General features: G+C 41.9%; 1 protein-coding gene across 5 annotated transcripts in view; it reads right to left on the bottom strand.

Moving 5' to 3' along the window:
- LOC124160274 (sodium-dependent phosphate transporter 1) overlaps nt 1-12883 on the bottom strand; it is a 154836-nt gene that overhangs the window by 45802 nt on the left and 96151 nt on the right. The window contains exon 1 of one of the 5 annotated variants that reach the window (XM_046536097.1): nt 914-1371. The exons of 3 other annotated variants lie outside the window; for them this stretch is intronic. In XM_046536097.1, coding sequence (XP_046392053.1) covers nt 914-1238 — 325 coding nt within the window. In that variant the 5' untranslated portion in view covers nt 1239-1371. Of the gene's footprint in view, nt 1-913; nt 1372-12883 lie in introns of those variants that run through there. One more of the 5 variants, XM_046536096.1, reaches the window with a different exon arrangement.

The raw sequence follows: 12883 nt of genomic DNA, 5'->3' as shown, positions 1-12883 counted from the left end.
CGGCTAACGGCGCAGCGCTCAGCCCTGTGCAAATGATACAGGCACAGCTTGGCGCATGCACTGCCATAGCCCAGCCCTGACACAAACGGAACAATGCTGTATAGGCCCATCCACAGGAAGACTCCGCCACTGGCACACTGCGCAGCTTCAGCGTAGGAACTGGCATTCAGCAACAACGAAGTGTGAAACCCTTTCTCCTCATTAAATCTTTATTTGAAGCGTCGCTGGCACAGAATATCGCCCAGAAATTGCTGGCAGAGCGACGTCGCGTGGGATACGTGGCCGGCTTGGTGGAGACGAAATCGGCGTAGCATGTCCCCTTCCATCTGCACCGATGTAAGCGCTCATCGGATCAGCTGACCTCTATTCAATCACAAATTTTCGATGCACGAGTCGTGCTCCCATCTTCGGGACAAACCAAGATCCCGACTGCTGTTTTCGAGGAAGGGCGCCGGAAGGAATTCCATAACTTCGAGGCGGAGTTCACGCCGCTTCTTTAGCATAACAAGCGAGCCTGCATCGCTCGAGGTGCACAAACCGGATGCATAATCTTGAAGACAAGCGGTACAACTCTGCCGATGGTACATGGCACAACTTCGGGGTATGCACCACCTCAGCACGGCGCATTCAAGGAGTACGAACTGAAGCAAAAAGGCCAATTCACAGGAAATACTCCGAAGAGAAGCAAAGAGAGGAGAGGGAAAGAGCTGCACCAACCACCAAAAGAGGAAGAATTGTAGGGATAAGTGCAAGAGAGGAAACTATGGATTGCACCACCATTCATATTGAAACGGACGTTAGACATACCACACAAATTTAACGAAAAATAGATCCGGACGCCAATATTCACCTGCGGGACTATTTTCATCAAGTTTGTGAGGGCATTATTAATGGAGAAAAAGTGACAAATTACCGATGAGCGCAGCGCCGAACAGCTCGAAGAAGGTGGCGAGGATGCAGGCTTGGCGCAGGGTGAGCACCTTGGCGCCAACCGTGGTGCCGAAAGCGTTGGCCACATCGTTGGCGCCAGTGCCGAAAGACAGTGCGAATGCTGAGATGAAGCCAATCCACATGATCCATACGACGCCGCTGCACCAGTCGGGGAAGCCCACATCGTCCAGACACCCGCCGATTACCGGCGCCTCCGACGTCGACGATGCGAACGACGCCGAAGACGCCGTAGACGCAGACGACGCCGTGGCGACGCAGAGAAGGAGGAAGGATTCGATCATCGCCATCTCTATCGGAGGCGGTCAAAAAGTTAAGGCACACTACGCGAGGAGACGAGACGGACCGCACGCGATCACAAAAACACAAACACTGAAGAGACGATATAGTGAGAGATAGGAAGCGAGGCGAGCGACAACTACGGACTGACTACTGACTGTTCCTCCGCCTTTCCTCATTCGCTCCTCTAATTCCCATGGAGAGAGGGAGGACTTGCGTCAAGCGGTGGGGGATGGGGGAGGAGGGATTGCCGTATCGGGACTTTGGGTGTACTCTCTCACCCACACTACGATGGGTGAGATAGGATGGAGGACGAGAGGAAGGCGTCTGTTACGATCGGGACCCTGAGCGGGGAGAGGGGCGGAAGTGGCAAAACTCATTCGATTCATCGAATGAGCGACGCGGTGGAGTCGAATCGAGGGACCCAGTGTGTAGGATAGCCGCCCAGAGAGAAGGTTGGCTGACGGTTGTGAGTGGGAAGCACCCGCGGTGCACTCCGTTGTGCGACGTACTACTGCCGTTCATTCAGCTGCAAGGAGAATCTTTAGGTATAGTGCGAAATATCACTTTTAAATTTTCAACTAAACTTGATTATTCTAACCCGGGGCTCAACTACTAGATAGTCAGTATCAAGGTTCTAGTTGTTGAAACCCAGGGTCGGAATAATAAAGTTGTGTGGATCATTACTAAGTGATTTATTTTGCACTATAGATATGTGGTTCCACCAAGTGAAGCCTCAACACTTGATATAGAATCTTAAGGAATTTCTTTCACTTTTGGATGTAGCGACGCTGTGTGATGTGCAAATTGGGGAGGACTTCTCACAGTTACACCATTCGTACAGCCATAAATAGTGTTGCAATCCTAGAATTAGTATTGTGCAACCATCCATTTCACCTTTTCCATACTAGTCCCTTTTCTTTCATAAGGAACTACCTCTTAGATTCCTTGCCGACTGGTCTCACATGGGTCCTTATCTGCTGGTAGTGCTGGTTCTCCACAATTAACTTTCTTCCGTTGAAATTCCAACGAAATTTCTGTGTTTCTGTTTCACGTCATAGAAAACCCTCTTGAGTTCTTTCTGACGCATGGTGCTTCGCAACGTCATTTCCTCTCTTGAATAAGTCCTTTATTCTCAATATTCTCCGTATATTTGTTATCCAGCGTCTTCTCTCGTCCCCAGCATCAGGTCTCGAAAGCTTCTAATCCTTTCCGCGACTTCCTCAGAGTTATAATCAAGACGTTGGAGTGGTTAATTGGGAAAGGCAGGATAAAATAGAGATTCCAACAAAGCGGACAGGACCGAAGTTGAAAACAGCCTCCACCATACGCTCTAACTGCATTGTCCTCTCAATATCACCTATGAAGCCGTTCCACAGAGTGCATTGGTGATGCAAGCTACATTATTGCCAGGGTTTTCGTTCGTATATCAGAGCAGAGCGAAAAAATGAAGCAACAAGATTCAACTCAGTTTGTTGACCGTATCAAGGACTCGCCGTATAACACAGTCCACCCGGAGCCGACATCAGAAGGTCACGGTTAATTGTGCGCCTGAATTCGCCTTTCCACCACCCAGCCTTGTTCTTGACCTACACCATACCTTTCTCCTTCTGTCCGATCGTAATCACAATTTAACTGCGTGTGCACATGCAAAAATCAATTCACAGCGCATTTTCAACCACCTTTTTCACCATTAACTTCTAAGACGTGACCATCTCTCCCTATTCATCCATATTCTCTTTCCTCCTCTGTCTGATAGATCTTATTCATAATTTTATTTGTGCAAATGGCATTATAAGTTGTCCAAAGTCTGCTTATCGGAATACGATTTCCTAGTCGATGCCCTGCTACGTCGAACGCAGTATGCTTCACTTTTACGCTGTTACCTGAGGAGGACTATTGCGTGCATGATTTCGTGTTTGGGTATAATATCAGATAAAAAATTACCTAATGCTTCCTCTAACGCGTACTCGGGAAAATCGCTGAACTGCATAACGTAATTCACATGTTTGAGGAATTTTCATCGTTCTTCTTGGTACATCAATAGGACAAATATAACTTTCTTACCAAAGGAAATTTTAACCATTATTCACGACCGAGTCTCGTCATAGCTTCGTGTATGATGCGAAGGGAATTTCTTCCTCATTTTGTTTAGCTTCTTATTCACACTTTGTGTCTATTGGCACGGGCGATGTGGTAGATAACGTCGAGTTCTGTATTGAAACAGTCGCTGGACTGAGGGATGTGTGGCAACCTTCGAATTAGAAGAGTTTAAAGCAGCTGCCTAGATAGCCATGAGACGAAAAGAGTAACGAGGAATGAATGCATTATGTGTTTAGTATACCGTTCTCCATAATTCTTCCATGTAATTGAATTTATAATAGTGTATTATACCATACGAATGCTTAGAGGTAGCCCAACCGAATGCGGTGTAGAATATCAGCAGAAGTGATTGAGCGGTAAAACAGAGGTAGCCATACTAATATGAAGAAAGAATGGTTAAAATAAAAATCCGATATGCTGCCATGAATGGAGACAAGTTTTAATTCCGTCAACAACGTTTCTTTATGGATTAAAAAAATAAGGGTTTCGCCAGCTTTCCCACTCTGAAATCCTTCCGCCATAACAACCACGAAAAAAATTATACGATAAAAAAACTTTGCCAAGTAAATAGGATGCCTTCTCATTCATTTAAGTCCGAAGGATGATAATTTAAATGATATGAGAATAGTATAAGAGCAAAAAAATCAAATTCTTCATCAACAACTTAAAATCTCACGAAAAAAGATTGAAATACATTCCAGACGGGATGGAGACCAAACATTGAGGGAGTTATGGAGGAAACTACCAGAGAAGTCGTTCTGACGTCTAAAACGGGTGCAATTAATTGGAATATATCAATATTAGCATTGTTAAATGTGGTTTTTCAACTATTATTAACCTTGAAACTTTCATCTGTAATTAATTACAAGATGTCCTTGTAATCACTTTTTGTTAATTTCGCGAAGCTTTTGAATGGGTATCGTTAAAAAATTATTGACTAATTGGACTTTGTAGCGTGATTTTAACTATCTAACACCTATGATGGACGCAAACTATCGTTATTTACGAAATAAAATAATTGTGGATATTCGTTACGAGAAAGCCGCTTCTAAAGATTCTCAAAATGACGATCAATTAAGAATCACGGAAAGGCTTCACAACAGTGGCTATAAATTCGAGGGGTGTAACTTCCTGGTAACGCAAACGGATGTTTTCAATAACTTCAGGTGTTAAAAAATTTATTAAAAGCAAATTTTATGATGCTAAGATAAAATTTTTCTGAGTATAAAAACAGGAGTTAAGGATGTAACAAAGTATCGCTCCCATGGAGAGATATACTATATGGAGAAACATGCTCCATATGTAGCATCTGATTGTTCCCTTACCTATACGCCGTTCTGGACTCATTGCAACAATTCATTGGCATAAATCATCATCATAAGGAAACAATCCTGAGATTGGTTTGACGCAGCTCTCCATTCCGCTCTCCTATCCGATAGTCTTTTCATAGCGACGTATTTTCTCTTTAACATCCTTTATAACCTATCCGTAATTCACTCGGGGCCTTCACTTGCTTTTCCTCCCTTCCACCTGTCATCCTACGATTGTTTTCATCAGGCCATCATGCCCCATAATGCGGCCAACTAGGCTGTCCAGTCTACTCCCTGAGGTTTTTAGAGGACTTCTCTTTTCTCCCACTCTTCTTACCATTACAACATATCTTACTTGTTCGATCCATTTCATCTACATCATTACTCGGTAGCACCACAATTCGTATGCTTCCGCTCTTGACTTACAGCTGTCAAGGTCCAAGCCTCGCTCCCATACATAAACATGCTGCTACGTAGCATCGGATAAATTAATTCCTTACCTCAATGGCTTTATTCTCAGCTGTAAGAAGATTCTTCTTTTGCAGACTGAAGCCCATGTGCTATTCTCTTGACTATTTCTTTCTCACTTCGTCACGTATTCGACTTCCTTGGTAAAAACTCTTCCAACTAATGTTTTCCAAGTCTCCTCTCCTTTGCTCCATACATTTATATTAGTTTTAGTTCCTTTATTTCGGCTGATAGTGTTCATTGCTCTTTCTATGTTTATTAGTCTACTTTAAATCATTTTCTGCCTGAGCTAAGGTATGAGAAATTGTCGTTCCGAAGGGCCTAAATTTGACCTATTAATATTTAATATCGTTTTTTCCTTTAAAATTTTGATTATATAACCTCACATAGGGGTGATAAAGGACAGCAGCCAATGGACTACTACACCATAAAGTTTGACTGAATTCTGCGATCCGGATTTCGGACACACTCCTTTCAAGCAAGGGTATAAATGATTTTATTTTTACTATCTCCTGCGCATGCGCCCAAGATTAAAAACGTCGTATTCAGGCGACCTTTCATTGGCAGGAAAGACCGCTGATCAACCCATTCCGTCGATAGAGTCGTTTGAATTTTAACAATGAGTTCATTTCGAGTTAAACTTTTATTTTATTAAATTATTTTGAAGACTAAACGTTGAATAAGACATATCAGGCTTCAAAATGAAGTCGTTTTTAATGGTTTAATTTAAAATTTTCAGTTTCTATACGGTACTGGTAGAATTGAGAAGGCCTAGAGGGTAGATCCTTTGGTTCCATTCCGAGGTTTCCTAGTTAAAATCATGAATGAAGCCATGGTCCACCAATGATGATAGCCCTAGCGGTGTCTGGAAGCCAATGGAGAAAGCAAACAGGTCCTCTACCCTGAATGAACGATACTGAATTTGAATTCACCTACTTGGCCTTTGAATTTGAATTCACCTATTCAAAGCATCCTTACGGGTTCAAGTGCCAAGGGAGTAGCAATAATAGTTACAGGATTAATTATAATGCATGTGGTAACAAATCTTGCCTCAGATTTCGATTACTGAGCAGCTACTTTCAGCGTTTCGACTGATATTTACTCAAAGATTGCCAGGGTATATTTTTTCGCGTCGCACGAAAAATATAACCCTCTTTTTAGCTTAGTCATTACGTGAATAGCTTTATAATATATCGCAAAGACGATAAGGATCTTAACGTGTGTACTCTCGCCCGCTGAGAGGCCCGCTTTCACTGGACCAGGGCCTATTGAATACGCGTAGAGTGCAGTCGGCAATTTCGCCGTAAAAGTGTCCTTTGGCATGAGTTAGAGCGCGTGGAAAACCCTCGATAATTTCTTTACTGCCTCATTTTTTTATTGCCACCATTCAAGGATTGCCCGCCTCCCGCTAGCGCTGTCGACGGACGTCTTGAAGGAATTATTGCGTTCGCCCTGAGACGCCAGTGCCACCCGACGGTGGAGGCAGGCCGCATCACCACAGGATTAATTATCACGGAGAGGGCGGAGATGACGACAGGTGGATATGGATAGAGAGAAACGCGTTCACGCGCAAGGTCCCCAGCACCATCCATTCATTCTCTGTCGCCGTGCACCGCGTTGACCACTTTTCACGACTAGTAGCTCTAATTAGAGGAAACGGGCTACACATAAACGCCCCAAGAGGAATTTCTCCGAAGGCCGCCAGCCAATTTTTTTCGGACTTACATTCCTTTTCTACAGGATAAACCACGATAGGAGGAGGAAGACGGGTAAAAGGGGGAAGGATGGGAAAAGGAGACACCATCTCAGAAGCGTGAAGTCGCAATGATTCATCCCTGATAACTTTTTTAACTTAACGAGTCACCGCAAGCCGGCCCGCAGTTATTTCGTAAAAACAAATCATTCACGGGCGCCGTGATAGCTCTAGCGAAACCAGTTTTCAGTTACCGGAGGACCATTCAATGAGAAGAGCTATTCATTGATAAATCTAAAGGTGAACTAATCAGTAAGGCTTCGACATTTTGAAACACAAACGGTTCAAAAAAACTAATATCACGCAAGTATTTTGACTGGAGGATAAGATGTTATGATTTATAGGATTAGCCACTAAGGGTAAGTGGAAGTCAAGTCTTCAGTCTCTTGCAAAAACATTTTCATCGACGTTTTGACGTCAATATTTTTCTTCCTAATGGTACCAACGCATTGATCCGTTTGCAGCAGCCGTGCAATTGGCGACATAGGAAACCAAAAAGACAACTTCACTGAACAGGCAACATTCAGTCAGCAAACTACCATCCCACATTGAACCAGTTTTCTAGGGAGAGGAGAATGATACACACTGTTGAGCGGTTACAGCTGACAAATAAATCAAGTGAGCTCTTCACACAATCATAAACAACAAATACCTCGCCCTGGATAGAATTTCAAGATAAGCAGGTGATTTGTTTTGAATCGTGTGCTCCGACTTAGCAGGTTTTAAACTCCACAGGGTAAGGGCTTATGAAGAGTTCTGTTGGTCCGGTCCCCGGATAATCAACGAAAAGGCAACACCTATGATTGTAGAGTTACGCGGGCCAACAAGAATGGAAAAATGAATATGATAGAAGTCTCGCTGAGACCTGATCACTGCCGCTACCTCCGGTACCCCCGAATGGTGATACTTTTCACGACAGCGGGAGAAACTCAATCGGAGTAGAAGCTTTGAAGAACCATCGAATGACCGTACCGAAAACAAAAGAGCAGCGATTGCTGCTAACTGTGCAATCGAATGGTGTGTGACGCGCGACGCCGCTGATCCTACCACACACTAAGAGGATAATTGGCTTCGCAACCCTCATTTACCAACCGCGCGAGCCCTTGCACAACGGCTATAAACACGTCGCCCCCTCCTCTTTCGTCACGGCAAGATGGCGGCACGCGCCGCCATACATCTTTGTGCGCACTTTTGGGCAGATCAGTCCCCGAGGCTGCAATTCTTTGGCCCCGCTGCAGCGGAGACAGCCCGACCCTATTGCCACCCGACGCCACCTTGAGCCATTTCGTGGCAACAGGAGGCGGCTTTTTTAATTGACGCTTCACACGTGGGGTCGTATTTCCCTATCTTAGCCTTCTCCCTCCCGAGCCAACGCCACTACAGCTAGTAACTAGTAATCAACACTATCAAGTTCTTAAATATTGAACATTCCCCAGGAACTGCCACGCTTCTTTACGTTTCAGCCAGAGATTTTATTGAACGTCTCATCCTATGCTGGATGAATTACTCCCACATTTGAAACCGGCCTAGATGTATCATTACAACCGAAGTATAAAACCGGGTACCCACTAAAATACTAAGCATAAATTCCCTAACTTTAAAAAATTTAACAGGCCACTTTCACTGTTTCGCTGACTATTTAATAGAGCTTATTTCACCAAATATTCATGGATATACGAGATAAAAATAAGATTATTAAATTATAGAGAACCACCTGAATAACATTTTCGGAATAGAAAGTTAAAACATTGAAGTTAGATATATATACATAGAAGTCTGAGGGGTTAATGAATAGTTACAATTTCTTTTTTACCGCTCATGTGGTATCTCCAGATATTTTTTGTCTTTTTCATATGCTTGGAATAAAAAGCTAAAATATTGAAGTTAGATAATTATTAGTCACAATTTTCCCACTTTCCAAGGACAAAAAAACTCTATGACTTTCAAGATATTGCAGAAGAGTGGCTCCCCGTAAGAAGAACAGGCAAGGCCATAGTAAGTGGGTGGGTGTAGGAGTTTAAACCCCTTGAATGTCTGGGAGATGGTCTCTGGTGGGACCCCTCCACAAAAACCTCCATCCCGAAAACTAACACTTCTCCAAATGATCCTCCCGAAAAATTATTCTGGCTACGACCTTAAGAACGTGGAAGGAGGTCACAAAATCATTATCAGGGTGTACAGCAGGAGAGAATTTGAAATTCTCTAAAATTTCTAGGTTTTCCACATATAACTTCTTTCCAGAGTAAACATTGAAAATATTTGTTAACTATTCATGTATTTTGGCACGGTTTCTGAATGATTAAATTAAGGGCTTTTTCTAAACTGGCACAATCGAAGGAAAATAAACATAAAACGTCAAAATAAAAAAAATATAACTTCCTGAGATATTCGTCGTATTGTTATTGAACATAAAAGTTCCCAAAAATTCCCAGCAATCTCGCTTTTCTAGTCCGCTAAAAGTTACAGAGATACCACTGGCCACCTCTATCAGTTGGCAACCAGAAAAATAAATTCATCAAGTTTTACTGGAATGTCACAAGATATTTCCCAGCCCAGAGCTCTCTTTAATGTTATTAGAAATCTCACTGCCCTGCAGGTCTGTCGCGACAAACCTTATTTTACTGGCATATTTCTAATTACCTATTCTACTTAAAACTGTAACAACATGTATTGTTTTCCCATTAGCATTAGATATGTGCTTTTTCAGCATACCGGGATTTTTCTTCAACTCCATCGGTGAGCCGTCAGCAATTTGGTCGTTGGAAAAGCACTCAACCTCCAATCTATAATCAAGCCTCACACGAAAAATTTTAATAATTAAAATTAATTATGGAAAACTGCCAAAAGAAAATATTCCTAGTTAAATAGAGGACACAGAAGAACGGTTATTGCCTAAAAGTTGAGCTGTGACCGAATGTTAGGTAAGGTACTCTCATGGCGGGAGAAATTTGATTTTACCTCCTTCACATTGAAGGAGCCAATTCTCGCGTCATTGACTTATCTTGTTTTCGTATTCCTAGAATAAGAGCCATAATTTGTGGGTCGAGACAAGTAAAGGATAGGAAATAGCAGTAGTAGCACTGACAGTGAACGAAGGCAGCAACTACCGGGAAAATATTACCTCCAAAGAGCTAAAATTAGTTCTACGTCAGATTCAAGTCCGTGGCGTAAGGTATAATTAATCAACGTTGACGTACGTTAGTGCACCGAAAAGACAAAAGTAGCGTCGGAAAGGAAGACGAGGAACCCATTTTACCGAATCGGATGTAGGCGTTCAACTGTTTTGGAAGCTGTGCCAAATCACTTCATTCCCTTCCGCATTTTCAATGCACCGAAGGAAGAACTATCGTACGTAATTATGGAATGATGCAATATTTTCTTATTACATACAATCGATCTACGTCAAAATAAACATATCACTTCTTGGATAAAAATGAATAGGGACGCGGGTTTCAACCTCAGCAAATCGTGGAACCCCATGATAAAAATAATGAGTAAGCTGAGAGGAGGAAAGAAACCTAAAAAACTGACCAATCACAGACGACTTGACCTCCCCAACGTTGTACATAAGCCCGGCAATAACCAGGTCCATCATTCGCCCTGAAGACGATGGCAGAGAAGGCCATTGAAACGTTATTATAGGGAGCAATGTCCATCCTTACCCGGCTGATTTCCCGTGAAGACTTTTATCGACAGCATTCGCCGGAAAAGCACCAAATCCTTCATCATTACAACATCACTCCGGACATTTCCCAAAAACAACTTATCATGCTAGTAGCTCTGGAGTTTTCATGACCATCGACAATTTTTTACCCAGCAATTAATTGCATAACTACATTGATGTTTATCATTTTTCTACAACCGAAAACCAGCAAAAATAAAAACACATCCCTCAGTAAAAAGCCTGCGTGGTAGACTATAGGTTTCTACTGTCGCTACGAGACTCTGGGGGAGAGGGGACTCTGCTTAAATCGATTAAGAATGATACCGGTATGGTATAACCCCGAACGTTCATTGCTTCATAACTTGATGAGTCCTATGTTACGAGACGGAAATATGACGAACGTTTCATGCACGACCACCTGGAATAGAAATTCCCGAGCAACAACTGGCATTTACTCTGATATTTTTTCAGAGGTTGTAAGGAATTAAGAGAAACGAGTCAAATTTAAATGAAATTTTATAAAAGATAGCACCGCTAAGTATACCAAGCCAATAAATCATAAAACAAAGTAAAATTGAAAATAAACATAAGATTTCTTGGAATAGAAAATCGAGTTAACTAAATTTCATCCGCAAATAAAGTGATCGACCCTTTCCCTCATCCATTTTTTCCCAACAGCATGAAATATTTTCCCTAAATTTCACAAATATTTTTAAACCGATGCCTATCAAATGTGGGAAGCCGATTCAGAGACACCCACACCAATTAGAGACTACTGATTGCTCGTGCATCGTCAGACAAGGGCGAATCACATGACTTAAATTTTAATTTTTGAAGATGCCGTGTCATTTTAGTCGCAGTAGTGGCCGAGCTAGTCTTCTAACGAGCACATAAAGTTTCTCACCACAGTTATTTTTATTTCGCACAAAAAATTCAGTCAATAAAAGAAATCCTAACTAAACTACAACATTAGGCGGACTTCCGCTACTTTCGATTTTTAATTATTATCCAATTTGAAATCTTCCATGAAAAGTTCATCCCAGTAGCTGGCCAAGATAGATGGCCAAGGCAATTTTACAAAATCATGTAATGCGGGTTTTACGTGGTAACTTAAAATAGGATTAAGAGCAAGCCGTTACTGTAGCGGTAGCTACGTAACTGACTCTGGGGTAATTTTCCATGGAAAGTAACCTACACTAGCTTCTCGATCTTTCATTAACAGGCGTTAGGACACCTATCAGTGAAAGAGATAGCCAATTTTTACTAGGTTTACAACACATTTTGGGATTAAATGGTTGGTCGAAGGTAAATAGCATTAGGTATTGCGTCGGGGATACACTGATAGGTAGGGCGTAAAAATACGTGAGGCGAAAGTTGAATATTTTTTTTCACTTCTGTTGTCGTTCGCATATATTCAACCCTCGTCAAAATTTGTGAGTCAATAAAAGGCTATGTATATTAGGCTTAAACACCCACTTCAAGGCTCGATAATAAGAAACTGCACAAAATAGGATAAGCTAAAAAAATTGATACGTACAGTTCAAAAGTCTCAGAGTTGGCCTAAGTAAGAGTAAGACCGATTTGAAAGAGTAAAACAATTCAATTGAATTAATTAAGTATAACATTTTTGGCGTCATTTTAAGTACGTAACACAATAACTTCATGTTCAAGTTAGTAAAAAAATCTTCCTTCGGCACGTAGATAAATTTTCCTCAGGTATAATTCAACCTAATCCAAAATAAATCCAACCAACACTCCAATGATAGTCAAAATGCCGAGATTTTCCATTTTTCCCTGATTCATCAGGCAATCTTACACCTCCCATAAAAAATCATCCCTTTAGCCCCATAATAAATTTCCGGGATCTGCATCAATGAGTGAATCATTCGGTATATGAGTCAGTTTGTTGTGTAGGTTATTAATTTTTTTTGAACCTAAAACCCACGACTGACTGATTTATTGAGCAGTAAGATGTTGATCACTGCACTACCCGAGGACAATATTCTCACGAGCGAGATAAAGACGCGACTGGGAGGTCACAATTTTTGCACCTATTTCACATTTTCTCAAGAACCTGACAATACCGGGAAGGCCGATCCCTCTGTACCGTTGGCACCCGTCATAGAAGACGACAGAGATAAATTTGGCCACCACCGAGATGATTGCTCCAAACGAATGATCAATGATGACACGGAGTATTAACTGTAGGTTCAAGACTCTTAACTAGAAAATCAAATTCTTCGTTTGCTTGTTTCGTACATTAACATTCCATTGAGAGCAGAAAAAAATGTAAGGGCGAAGGAGTTAAGGCATAACCTATCTTTTTGATTGTTGACGGTCGGAATTCGGTGAAAAAAG

Source organism: Ischnura elegans, chromosome 6 (genome assembly GCF_921293095.1).
Source record: "Ischnura elegans chromosome 6, ioIscEleg1.1, whole genome shotgun sequence".
In the NCBI taxonomy this organism is placed as follows: domain Eukaryota; kingdom Metazoa; phylum Arthropoda; class Insecta; order Odonata; family Coenagrionidae; genus Ischnura; species Ischnura elegans.
This window is presented reverse-complemented; position numbering and strand designations above follow the sequence as displayed.